The sequence below is a fragment of the Neopsephotus bourkii genome, unplaced genomic scaffold (assembly GCF_033783945.1).
Source record: "Neopsephotus bourkii isolate Nb327-2 ecotype Australia unplaced genomic scaffold, CSIRO-AGI_Nbou_v1 NB_1394, whole genome shotgun sequence".
NCBI lineage: Eukaryota > Metazoa > Chordata > Aves > Psittaciformes > Psittacidae > Neopsephotus > Neopsephotus bourkii.
In genome coordinates, this window is record NW_026901872.1 from 856,551 (window position 1) to 871,121 (window position 14,571).

General features: G+C 35.0%; 1 protein-coding gene across 1 annotated transcript in view; it reads right to left on the reverse strand.

Annotated features, from left to right (window-relative positions):
* The window catches only part of SCEL (sciellin), a 47,155-nt gene that overhangs the window by 19,207 nt on the left and 13,377 nt on the right, over window positions 1-14,571 (reverse strand). The window contains exons 6-10 of the mRNA XM_061367709.1: window positions 10,718-10,786; window positions 9,238-9,303; window positions 7,927-7,992; window positions 6,861-6,893; window positions 5,113-5,184 (exon numbers count right to left, since the gene is read on the reverse strand). Of these exons, the coding sequence (XP_061223693.1) occupies window positions 5,113-5,184; window positions 6,861-6,893; window positions 7,927-7,992; window positions 9,238-9,303; window positions 10,718-10,786 (306 nt within the window). The remainder of the gene's footprint in view (window positions 1-5,112; window positions 5,185-6,860; window positions 6,894-7,926; window positions 7,993-9,237; window positions 9,304-10,717; window positions 10,787-14,571) is intronic.

A 14,571-nucleotide genomic window follows, 5' to 3' on the forward strand; every position in this document is an offset into this window, starting at 1 on the left:
TGTTAGAGTCATGTGTGGTATTTTTAATAGATCTCCATCTGTTTTCTGATTAAAAGCCCTGAGCAGGATTATAAAACTGTTGAAGTGACTCCCTATTTCTAATGGATGATACTATAAAATATATATGTTTCCAAATGTGATAGCAAAGAAGTTGTATCTGTTGTCCTTTCTTCAGTGATCTCTCCCAGCTGAGCTCCTGCAAAGCATTCTGATCAACAGTGTCTTCTTCTGACATGATGGGATATGCAAAGACCACACTAACCAAATCTGGCTAAAACCTTAAGGGCATTTCTGACCTACTCATGTCAAAACAGAAGGAGACAATAACAACTGATGGCCAACTGGACCTTCTAAATCTGACCAACTAAAAGAGTTGGTCTAAATTGTATTAAGAGTGTCAGGCCTCTCACTGGATAAAGCTAAACATCATGGGCCCAGCTGAATTTCAGTGTGCCATCAATGGCTGCTTTACTGTGCCTATGTCAAACTTTTCATGTGTAACTGAAAACGAATAAAGAAGCTCTTTGAGAAAAAAGGGGCATTTATTCTGAAGCAGGGTACATTTCCTTCCACACCGCTATGCCCACTAATCCGTGCCAGGAGCCCTCATTCAGACCTTTCATCAATAACAGCCAAGGATAAGAGAACAGAAGAGGTCTGCAGTCAACTGTAAAAGCCATTTTATACTGTGCCAAAACTAGTGCAATGCTAAGCCCACAGGATTTTGGAGTGACATGCAGAGTAAGAAGCCGTTGATCACAGTGTTTAAAAGGATGTGGACTGGGAAAGATCAATGAAAAAAGGATAACAACTAACTCAGTTTTGCATGGAGAATATGTATGACCCTGTAAACATTGTATTAACTTTTCAGTCAGGAATAATGGGCATAGATCTCTTCACATGAACTCTGCAACAGCAAATCAATTATATCAACATGCAGAAAAGCTGTAAACCAACATTCCACTGAATGCTGAATCTATCAGAATTGGGAGGCAGAAAGTCCCTGTCACTAGGAAGTGCCTTCCTCAGAAATGCAAAAATGTGTCATCAAAAACAGTTGTATAAATTTGTACTATCAAAAACAATTTAGAAAGTGTAAAGCCTCTTTACCATAAACAAAAAAAAAATTGTTATTGTAGCCAAAGCAAGACCTGGCTGTAGTTACAACTACTGAATTATGGGTATGCCTACATGAGTTCTGTTTTAGTATCCTTGTTTCCAACGTTTTTTGAGCAACACAAGTGCTCTCCTGAACATTTTAAAGGTCTCCTGAAGGTCTCGCTAAAAAATGAAAACAAATAAGAAAGTCTTCAAAATGGAAAAGTCACACAGGAATGCTTGGTGTGGGAGTCATGCCTTCTAATTCTGGTCATCTAGACTTTAGTCCAACATAAGATAATTCTCTAGGATGTTTCTAGTGGCTGTTTGGGATTGCCTGCCTCCCTCCATAAACCAGATTTATCTTTTTCATGTAATGGGAACACATAATTGGCCAGTGCCTCAAAAGGTACCTACATGTTCCCTCAGTTTTGTGCTTTTTGTAGCTCTAGAACAATGAGTTTTATTAACAAATGTTCATTTAGAAGACCTGATATGATGGATTTAATTCCATTGGTTTGGAAAATTCCAAGTCAATACCAATTTTTTTTTTTTAAATAATTTGAAAAAACCCTGTATCTTATTTTGATGCTCTTCAAAGTTGTCAAATGTTGATAGACATAGAAATGGGTCCTGTTACAAGAAACAGTTTAAGCAAAGGTAAGTTATATGGCATTTTTCATGATCTTTTATAATGAAAAATGTCAAAACATCTTGGGTCAAATAGGGATATTATTAAAAAGGAGCATAGCACAAATATATTTACAGCATTGTCTAAATTTTCTACTACCTGATAGGAGTAATTACAGTAAACTACCTCTACAGCGTAGGAAAATCCTGTGCATTCAGTGTCCTGTACTTTATAGAATATAAAATGCTAAAGAGCTAAGAATACAGTGTCTGCTTAAATATGTCACAAAAATATTGCAGTTCCTTGTTTCTGCTCCGTAGAAATTATGTCTCTCACCCACATACATACAAATACATAGCTGAAACATTTTCTCCTACCTAACTCTGCTGTCAATGACATACCAAAAAGACATACTTATGTAAAAGTTTCTAAGGTATGCGATGTGCCCCTACAAAGGGATAGTCATTCAGTGGTAGCAGACAATCTCACTACAGATGCTTTAAGAGCTGAGATGGGATCTCTTTCTACATTTGTATATAGCCCCTGTTACTATCAGTTCAAAAGCTTCTCAAGTAGGCCCATCACAAATTCTGAGATACCTATGCAAAATAAAAGAGCAATTCATTACTTCTATAATTTATGAACTCTTGGAAATATTTTTTTAATTATGCTGCCTCTTTTGGTGGTAATACCTTTCTACTGCACTGGTAAATGTGGCCCACTGTGCCAAGTATTGTTACTTTCTGTACAGATCATATGCAAGGAAGCAGGGTAGTTGAATACAAGTGAACCACATATAAAAGCATTTATAGAAATACATATTTTTGCATCCTACCTGCAATTGTAATGAAACATTCACTAAAGCTGTGTTAAATACCCTCAGGATGTTTGAAGTGGTTTAAGAAGATTGCCCACAAAACATAGTTCTTTAAAATATTCAGGCTTTTAATCACCTGCAGTTAATGGATGCTACAATTCTGTAATGGGATATCACAGAGTGAGAATCTTGGATTTCAACTGAAATGGAACTAGAGCACAAAAAGAACTTGATAAGCAGTGAATATAAGACCTATTGAGTAAATCAGAAAAATGTCTCTATGTATCCAGTGCAGTCCTCATATGCTGCTGCGTTTGTAAAATACCAAGAGACCTGATTTGGGGACAACCTGTGACAAATACACAATTATTGAACAGAGGCTATCTTTACTTGCCTACTTATGCTGTCTAGGGTACCTATGGGTGCCCTCACTAATCATGAGATGTCTATTCTAGTCTGTTAACCTGCCCAAAAGGTGGAGATCCGTATGTCCATGCCTTCAGATATGTTATATATTATTATATACTCGATGTTTTATTATGGATGCTAAGTCTGTTTTACTTGAGAACAATGAAAAATACCTTTTTACATTAACAGAATCAGTGTTACGTCTTGCATGAAGCAGTGTACAATAAAGCTTACAATTTTAGCCAAAAGAGATTGTATCTGACACTTTTTGAGATTCCAAAAGATGTTCATTGCATTGCTGACAAGCTTGATAGAAAAACAATTGCCATTTTGCATTTATTTTCCACTGAAATTAGGTCATTATTCCTTTAACATCCCTATCAGAATCCTGAGTGAAAGACAAATCATCAATTAAGTATGACTTTAAAAAAAGTGACCTGAAAAATCTTTCCATTCTAAGTAAAAATATAGGAAATTAAGGATGTAAGAGAAAATGTTATTCTAATAAATGTCAGTGTTAATAGAAATGCTTGTTGTGTAACTGTTTTCTTTCCCTGTGTAACACAACCCGTTTTGCCAGAAGTGTAGTATTTATATGACATCTTTAATAGAAAAAAGGCGCTTCTGCTGACAGCTGCTTATTGCTTTTTTGGTTAGTGTAAATTTAACAAAAATCTGTAGTTTTATGAAGCTAACACAGCGGCAGCAGATGGACGACAGCTGAAGCACCAGCCAAATGTAAAGGAATTATAGCAGGAGTAGAGAGGTCTGAATTTTGCCTGCTTAAGATTACAAGCTACTTATAGTTTATATACTGACACAAATAGCTCTAGCTGCACAATGTTGCCATAGAAACTTGTAGACCAGTAAAATATTCCTCCAGCTTTCCACCAATGGAGGGACAGGAATACAAAGCTTGGTATGGTAATGAGAGCCACCAGGGGATGATGAATATGAATTGATTGAGGGTGCGGGTTAAGTAAGACCTTAACAAGCCTTTAGGAGTGAAGAATGGTTGTGACTTCCCTAGTTAATACACTGGTATACTTAATTCTCTAAGATCTCCCACATTTGTTGACAGGAAAATATTTCACTGAAACATTTCCTTTTTTTTTCCTAGGGATTACACTGTCAGACATCTTTTGCATGTTTTTATTAATGTTTTGTACTGTTTTTATATACTGGGGTCTTTGGGGGAGAGGGGTACAATACAAAATAACACAGACTGGCTTCAGACCACACAAAACTGTACTTTATGAACCCAGTTAAGTAGAATTAGCTCATTTAAACTGATTTTAGTGTTTGCACCATTTAATAATACCTGTTAAAGACTGCAAAATGAGCTGCTGTAATTCTCAGTCCAGGTCTCGAAATCTGCTTCTAGTTCACTCATTTACTAATTGCGTATGCAGGCATTTTGTTCTGGTCAAGGACAGAGTCTAATTTTTCTCATGGTTGTTGCTGATTGTTTTGGAAAATATGACATCTCCATCAATACAGAAACTTAAAATTTGCTGGAATTTCAGTTAAAAAACCCAACTAAACAACAAAAGCCAACAAACCAAACCAAACCAAACGAAACAAAAACCTTCTATGTCTTTTCCAGCAATAGTTTTCATGGTGTTCTATAGCCTTTACAAGATACATTAGTACATATGCCATCTAACTCATACCACAAGAACAAGTCCATCTGTTTAAACATACTAATTTTGTCACACTAACTGTTATATGTTGGGGTTTTACTATTTAAAATGTTAAAACAATGCACAAGTTGTGTTTGGGTTTTTTTTTATATACATAGTAGTGTGTAGACATTACCTCTCCCACAATATATTGAAGACCAAAGAAAATATACTATATAATCCATACTACTGCAGTTCATCTTTTTCTAAACAGTTGCAGCAACTATCTGTATGCTGCTCTTTAAGATGCAGGCTAGACTGACTGAAAGAATAAAAAATGAGACATCTGCAGTAACTTAGCAAGTCAATAAGATGGAACTCAAAGTTTGTGCTTCTAGGACAAGATAAATGCTGCGTTTATCACACGCTATGTCCAAATAAGCCGTCAAATATGGAAATCAAACAGATTGTGTACTTAATATCTCATTTTTCAATTTTTATCAAAATATTGTTTTGATTATATTTGCTTGTGTTACCTTGCTGTAGCTTGATCATTCACCTCAGTCTTGGATTTCGGAGGGGTCACCTGTTCTGATGAAAAGGCATACCTGCAATAGGAATGGTGGAAATATATTCAAGGCAGAAGGTATTTGGAAACATATTATAGCATTCAAGTGACTTATCATTGTAGATATTCTATTTCTTATATTTGTAACCACAATGACTTTGGATTTTCTTTGAGAAACATGTCTGTTGTTTTCTTTAAATATAAGAAAGTTTGGGCTGTTCAGCCTGGAGAAGAGAAGGCTGCATGGAGGCAGCCTTCCAGTATTTGAATGGGGCCTATAAGGATGCTGGAGAGAGACTCTTCATCAGGGACTGTAGGGATAGGACAAAGGGGAATGGGTTCAAACTAAAACAGGGGAAGTTCAGGTTAGATATAAGGAAGAAGTTTGTTACTGTGAGGGTGATGAGGCACTGGAACATGTTGCCCGAAGAAGTGATAAATGCCCCATCCCTGGCAGTGCTCAAGGCCAGGCTGGACAGAGCCTTGGGTGATATGGTTCAGGGTGAGGTATCTCTGCCCACGGCATGGGGGTTGGAACTAGATGATCTTAAGGTCCTTTCCGACACAAACTATTATATGATTCTATGATTCTATAACATATAAATTTCTATAACATATATATAAGGAATGATATATGTATATAAAGAATATATATATATATATATATATATATATATAAGGACCTAAGTAATGCTTTTGGGCAGTTGATTGCTCCATTCACTGAGCTTTTTGAAAAATTAGTATTCCAAGACTAACTGTTTTGCTAGTGTGGATGTAATGAAGCGGAGTTTCTTTGCTGGTTCAAAATTATTTTGCTAATAAAGGAACTTTAAAATACTTTTCTACTAAGTAGACTTTACTTATTCAGTAAAGACTAACAATTTACTTACTTAGCAAAGTATTTCTATTTTTTTAGAAACTAAATAACTAACCAACTTCATTTTCCCACTTTAACTTGTTTGTGTAATCAGTCAGATCAGTCACTACAGGAATACTAGAATTATAAGAGATTGCAAGAATTTTAAAAAGGTGGCCAATAGAATTGGAAAGGAGAGTTACACACTGCTTTAGAGAATTTTTTTACTCGGATGGCCACTAAAGTATGAGAAATTGTGTAGCTGCCTTAATTATAAGTAATGAAATTACAGGTTGGTTAAATAATCTTTTCCTAATTTAGACCATCTGAAATGCATATTTAATTAATAAATTAATTTAATAAATCTATTTTCTAAAATTAGAGCAATCTTTGCAGACACTCAAGTAAGTTTAGAGTACTTTATGTCAATTCATCTTATGCCAATGCGTTCTATTACAAGTCTTTGCATGTGCAGAGATTTTTAATTTACCACTTTCTTTTTCTCCACATTCCTCACACTCTGTTTTTTACTCTCTGTTTAGAGCATAGTTCAATATAAAGGGACATTTGCATTAGCAACATATATAACTGTGGAACTAAACTTGTGAAGCAGTTTTTAATTTTTAATGCAGTTACAGTTGATTTTTCAGTTTGAATAAATACCCAGTGTTCTAAGCTATGTGAAAATAATTACATTTCTGCAAGAGAGGCAGTCTTAATACAATTCTGAGGTACTAACTATAGAGGAACCCTCCCAGGTAAATTATTCAGTCTTTGTATTATAAATGGTAATCAAGGTTTGTGCATGTGAGTGTGTTGCATTTATAAATTTACTAAGAAGCAAAGTAAGCAAGACATACGTTGTTGGAGCCTCCGAATTTTCTGAAGTGGTCCTAGAGAAAGAAAAGTGTAAACAGTTCAGAAACCAAGTAGCAAAATGCTAGTACTGAAACACTTCTTTGCAAGATTTTAGATTAATCAACAGCAATTAATTTTACTTTTTTGTCCTTCGAGGTGGGATTTTTCTTTGTTTCTTAACATGGAACATAACACTTTCAACTCAAGTAGCATAATACTCAATAATATTCTTTGTATGTTATTAAGACAATCGTTCTTCAATTAACATTCTCCAGTCATTCACTCTGGTCAATGGTGGGTTTCTTTCAGCACACAATTCACAGCCAAAAAACTCAGTTACAGTGAGATGCTTATATTTTCACTTTCAATTGCAGTTTAAGTGCTCTGTAAAGCTTGCTTAATCAGCTTGGAAATGAGGCAAAACACTTTAAAAGTTTACATGATATGCTTCACTATAGAAGGCTAGGTATCAGAGTCAGAAAAGATAAGTAAATATAAATGCTGACCAATCCTCTCTCCCCTGAACCTATGATTGTTGAACTCCCTTCCTGAGGATGGCAGAACAATCAACCGTTATCATATTTCAAGAACAGACACAGCTCTTTGGTACACCTGTCTTTAAGACTGATAGTGACCTTTAAAAACTGGTTATTAGCAGCTATGCATCTTTGTTTCCTGAATCTCACTGGTGAGTAAAAAGCTAACAATTATTAGTTATAGTAATATTCACATGTTCAAAGCACTTTACAAAGATAAGCAAAGAAATCTTCTAATGTTCATCTCTGTTTAACCAACTGTGCTTGGTGACATCATTGCTAGATGACCCAGGAAGGGCCATGAAATCTTTGGAATGAATATGCCTGTCTTTCAGTCTTCTCTGAATTGAGAGTAGAGGAGGAACTGGCACTTCATATACTCAGCCATCAGTCAATGCTAGACATCAAGCTGATAAGAGCCCATGCCATCTTACTTATCAAACTCAGTCCCTCAATAATTGCCCTGTTGGCTCACTCCCCAGATCAGCTTTAGCCAAGAATTAGGAAATAACTAGCAATCATGAGTACTTACCTTTTGGTTTCCAATGTTTCTGTTGGGGTTTTACTACTTGAAACTGGAGGAGGCAGCCAAGATTGCCTGTCAGTGTTAAGAATTTTTTTTTTTTAGTATTAATTTAATGCTATGGGGCTGAACAGCATCCTATGAATGTTAGAATGTCAAAAGTGACTTAGAAATACCTGGAACTTTTCTTAAATTATTAGTATTCTGAAATTCTGAATGCAGATACTTCTTAGACCACTTTATTGGTTTGTTTTGTTGTGGGTTTTTTTGGTTTTGTTTTTTCCTCAGACAACTGAGTGGAATTGGAAATAATATAGTAATTTTAATTATTTTTGTGAAAAAATGTTTTCTCTGACTCTAGGTTGTCTTACCTGCAATCTGAATGGTACAAATAAACGGATCATTCATGTGAAGGACAAACAGACAGAATGCACAAAGGGAAGAGTGTCAAGTATCAACCCAAGAAACGCATTCAGGCTGGTATTAGAGGTCACATAAACATTACAAGCACTTTCACTTTTTTTTTTAATCAAAACTATTAATCCAGCAACTATCTGTGAGTGAAAAGCAATTGCACCATAAACACTGCAATTCAGTGATGGGTTTTCATATCTTCAAAGAGCCTGAAGAGTACTACGGGGCTGAAAACACCATAAACTTCCACCAAACAAGCAAAGCTGTTAATGTGAAAATTATGATATTTTAATTTCTGCTTCCAGACTTCTACCAATCACTATTTTTATACATGAAGTATGGAAAAGAAAATCACAAAAAAGACAGAATTTATGCTTGGGAAGGACATATAAAAATATAGCCACTGTCAGCAATACATTTTAAATCAAAAAAAGTAGTTCTTTCTTTCTTCTAAACCCTGTTTTTTTTCTTGCCCAAAGAAATCCAGACTTTTAAAGCCAGCTGTTCATCATACAGAAAACCATGTGGTTCATATGTGCTCAAACAGCACAGGTTTAAGTTTGGCATCAGAGATTTTGCAATTACAGTGAGCTAGAATGCTTTAAATTTAGACACTGAAAAGACATATGGTAACTGAGTTAGGGGCTGCAGCAAAGTGACAGCATCTGTTGTGCTATGGTCCACCAGGCTCACAAAACTGGCTCTACAGAGGTTAACTTTCAGCACAGTACACCCATGGAAAAAGCCAGAGCATGTAAAAGTTTAATTCTAGAAGCTTGCTGAGGAGTTAGAGCATGCTAGAGGAGAAAGTTGGTAATGCTCTTTTTATGTCATTGTGACATGCTACTGAGGTTTCATAGAGTGCTATATATTCTCTGGCAACCAAGCAATGGTGGTAACAAATACCTTTTTTTCTTGATTGGAGAAGTTGCAGCAGTGTTTGTGGGTGCTGCATTAGGAGTCCAAGATTGTCTGTTAAGGAAATATAATTAATTCTTAAATAATTGTATCATTGTGAATGAAAAAAAAAGTCAAAAAGTTATTGTCTTGTCCTGTGCAATTCTTAATGTAATGGGAGTAACAGAAGAACAGAGCTTTACAAACTATTTTATTGCTCTTTGGCAGGAAAAAAAATGTACTACTTAACTCTCTCTGAAGTCCCACTTCAGAGTTCATGGTAGGTCTATTAAAAAAATCATCTCTAGACAAAATAAGATAAAATCCAATTTATATGATGTTTCATGTGTCATCATCACCATGATTTACAACATAATGGTGTAAAATCGTAATTTAAAAGAATGATCTCACTTGAACTTTAAATGCCAGGGATACTCATTTGCTCTTCAGAGTAATATTTCAGCACTTCACAAGATGACATTTAATTGCTGTGCTCAGCCATCACTGGCATCTATATTCATTGTAATTTATTATTGATGGAACAGTACTGACAGTGATATATTTGTCCCTTTACATTTATAAGTATAGTGGCTGAGCTCCTCTGACTTCCATTTTTTAAATAAAAATTTCAATCAGGTAAGAACTGTAAATCCTTAAGAAAGTAAATCTTTAGTGCTGTGTAGTCAGATATAGAAAGTGTTCATCTCTGCATCACAATAACTTATTTTAATAACATGTAAAAAAATTTGTGCCAGGTTACTTTAAATTAAAACTTGGTTTCACCTTGTTTTAAACAAAAGACTGACCTTCTGACAGAAGAAAAGCCTTCCACTGGAAAATTCAGTTACCCTGTCTATCAAAAAAGCATTTATTGTTTTTTGTTACTCAGGTTTTCTATTGGCAATGTTCAATGTTTTTTTCAACTGGAAACATTAATTGCAATTCTTTTGTGTAGTCTTTCCTCAGCAGTACCTGTTGTGTTTGGTAGAATTCATGCAGAGAAATGTAGAGCTCAAGAACATGCCCACACTGAACTGTTTTCAAAACCCTATTACTCATTCTGGTTTTGTATCTAAAACACTGTGTTTCTTCAATAATTGCTTTTCTGAGTGAATGTGTAATCTGAGGTAGTCTCTTTCTTAATCTATGTGGAGAAATGGGCATTTTAAAGGTAAGTTCTTCTTCTAAAGAAAATATCTGAGAGACATCAGATGAATTGTCCTTCAAAAGACCCTTTTTCTCCTCATTGGCTACAAAAAGGGTCTATGATAACATAGACATAGAAGTCAGCATTTCAGATGTCAGGTGTTGGAATTAAGCCTACTATTTGGCCATAAGGAATACAAATAATGTCTCTATATATTCTTGGCATGTCCACATAATCAAAAATTATGATATTTTATAATACTTATGTGATAATGCATGATAAATGAGCCATAATCATTTATAATACATAATACATAGACAATTACGTTTCCAAAAATCATACCTGTTGCTTTCCTTATTATTCAGAGTTGGGGACTTATTTATTTTATCAGTGTCACTTTTGTCTGGAATTCTGTCAGAAACAGAGAAATTATTTATAATACACACTCTAGATATGAAAAAAAAACCCAACCAAAACCCCACTTCCAGTAATGTTAAATGATGGAGATTTTTTTTGCCCACTGCACAGATTAAAAGTTCCCCAGTACCAAAAAAAGACTAGAACAGATTCTGAATTATTATAAATTTAGTTCATTAATAACTGAAGAGCTTAAGTAGCTCACTGAAAAAAACCTGTTTTAAAAGGTTATGTTCAAACACTAATTGATATACTGTATCAAGCCTCCTTGTTGTTAACAGTTTATTGCAACTCCTTTGAATTAGACCAGAATATGAAGAAGAAAGCAATGTTCCGTCAAGCAGCACAAAGTATTCCCTTCCTCTCTCCCTCACCATCCCTAGAGAGATACAACAGTCTCATTTTCTTTACAGCTTTTAGAGATCAATGTTCTTCGGCAATAGTCTGGTGTAAAATCCCCAACAAAGCATGGTAGTGACCTAGAGCAATAACATCTAGCAAGAAGTAAGATTATTTGTGCTTGAATTGCTTTCATTAAGCCATGAAATTTACTCTTATAAACTACCACACGATTTCTCAAGCCCTTGATGGATTCTACAGCTGTTGTGTAAACCCCAAATTTTCACAGAAAGCACCATGTAGCTACCATAGCTGAAACAGCTTAAGCACTTATTTTATTTCAACTTTGTTCTCTTCTATAGAATACGCTTTAATAAGATCAGTGGGACTCTTTAAAGCTCAAATATAAAGTGATGTACATTGAAATAGATTAGGTTATGTTAAATATTTGGTTAAAACAACTGATTTATATACAGAAATTTAAATAAGTTTACAATTTATTTACATATAGAAATTACTTAATTTTGGTTATCTCCATCTATAAACTGAAGCTATAGATACAAAATAATTAATCCCAGAACTCTAACATTTTGCATCCTGCCCTCATCCAAGTACCACAGAAGACTGTTGTATTTAATGGAAATCCTTCAACGGAGCTCTGGGACACAATTTGTACCAGCTTATGCTCTGTGCCTTTTTCAAACCTAATTTTAATTGGACAAATAACTATCACGTCACGGGCAGCTTGTGGCTGCGGCCAGCAGTTACAGTTACTCGAAAGATCACTAGAGGTCCCACTAAACTTGCTATAGCATTGCTGCAGATGCAAACGTGAGTGTTAGTTCTTAATTCACGGGTAACCAATGAACCACCATGTCTTTCATGCTTAATTTTGTATTTTCAGAATTTCAGCACAGTGCTTCAAGCAGTTCTGTATTTGCTCATTTTAAAGACTTGAAGGGTCCATCTGGCTTCCTACTCCAGTGCTGCTTAATTGTAACAGAGGCTTTGAAAAAAGTGAAAGAAGAAATATAATTTTAACTTCTCCTTTTCAGCTTCTGATAAGCAGTGGTTGAAGAATATCCTCTGCTTGCACTCAGAATGCTGTTTCCAGGCACCTTTGGATCACTGATCCATTCCCTCATCTAATGTTTTCATGAACCAATTTAAATTTCTGGCATCCACAAGATCCGGTGGTGTTGACTCCTACAATTAAACTACGTATTTAGGGAAAAACAAATGCTCTGCTTTCTTTCTTTTCCTGTTTTGTTTTGGTTTTTTTTTTTTGTTTTTATTTTTACTTAAACATTTTATAGAGTATCTCCTCATTCTCACAGTGCAGCAAACAGAAAATATCTCCTCCTTACTCACTATGTCACTCTTTCCCAAGTTAAGGAAACTTTGTCTCTTCAGACATTCCATATATGAAAGATATTCCATCCCAGTCATCACTGTTTTTCACTTTCCTCTTAACTGTTTTTTTCTGATTCTGTTGTAGTTTCTCCACATAAGTGAAAGGCTGCATGCAGTGTTCAAGATGTGCAAAATGGGTTCATACCATGACTGAACAGTGGTTTCAAAGGGTTAGATTATTAATAAAGAAGAGAATGAAAGTGTCTCATTTGCTTCAGTCCCATCTCTTCAGATTTAATTGCTGTAAGTGCAGTTAGGATTTATTCTTCCTGGAAGCTATTCTGGACTCGGTAGTACTTGGAAAAATAGTAATGAAATTTTCATTGTCACTATAGTATTTTAATATTTCTCCCATCTTTTGTCAAATGCTTAGTTGTTAATAGTATGAGAGAAATAAAAGCATAAATAAGACTGTTCCTCCCATCCAGAAGGCTACCTGAGATTATCTATAAAATGCAATTGTTGTCTGAGTTGTGATGTATAGATCTGCATGCCAGTACAAGCATATGTGTACCTACTGTCATTAAGCTATGGAGTTCTGCTAGTAACTTAACAGCTCTTGGTATTTTCTTGTGCTTGCAGCCAGTGATGCAATTGCATGTAGTCACCTGCAATATATCTCCCAGGTCCTTAATACTGAAAGTTATGTTTAAATTTTGTAGATACTGGGTTAAGAAAAATTCATATCAAACAATGCTATTTTTGAACATTGATACGGCAGTCTCCAGGACTCAGAAAACTGTACTTAATATAGCTCCTAGATATGTTTTCACTGTCACATTTACACACGCAATGAACTCAGAATTACTCCTATAGTCCTTAAATTACTTTCTTTTAATTAGGATTTCAATGACCATTCTGTCATTGTGAAAACTAGCTATTGAAGAGACATTCATCCAGATAGAGATCCAGATTCTTTAAATCCTTGTCTTTTGGAATATTACAGTCATGGCCAGAAGAGATGAAGAGCAGAATTGTGGAAAGATATTCCAATATCTACCTTGCAAGCAGGTAACTCCTAAAGGCCTTCTCCTAAAGTACAGAAGACTTAACATTTTACAGCATCTTCTATGATTCTATGATCTTAGATAGACAAAATAATTTTCGATACAGACAACATGACTTACAATTCTATAAACAGCTCTAAAAGATCTCCAGTTCCAAGGTAATTTTTCCTCAGGAACTGTCTACTAAGAGCAGTCCTTTAGACTCTTTCACAACTCTTTTTTCAACTCTTTAGTTTTGAACACACAGGCAACTAAACAACCAAGTCCTGCAAAGTTCATGCAAGCTTGGAGACTTCTGTACCATGGTAATGATTGCCAGAAATAATTTTTAAGAAAATAAGAGAATTGTGCCAAAGGGAAAACATCCTTCATAGAAGAAGCAAAAGTACTAAATTGGACTGCAGGGTACAAAAAGGTGTTAAAAGATAATACATCACCACACCTTGTAATGCATTAGGCTGCAAGTTTGAGGAGATGCATCCATTACAGAAATGCCTGCTGGCAATGGGTGTGTACAAATTAATCCTGGAATGGTTATATTTCACAGTTTTGAGAAGACCAGTAATGAGTAAGGAAAAATAAACTTCCTTATTGTGAACATTTCAGGTAAAACCATCATTATTCACTCAATTTATGGACATATTCTGCATTAGTTATCAGAAGTGTATATTCACACCTATAATCCTCTTTGTATTCTGTCATCTTTTGCACATTAAGAACCCTTTATGTTAGATATTTGTGTATGTGAAAACAAAGACCATCAGCTTACAACCTAAAATAATTCAGACGTCTTACTATCTTGGCATAAAGCAGAAAGACATAGATAGGTACAAAAGGACAATGTGGTTCAGTGATACTGTAGAAATTGGAATTGTTCTATGACTTCTTAATTAGTAATCAAGGTTTCTATGTATGAAAATCAAGCCTTAAAAATATATTTGAAGTCAATGAAAATAAGGTAAGAGTGATATAGCTGACATACTCTACTTGAATTTCCAAAAACTTCATAGAAATTTGCTT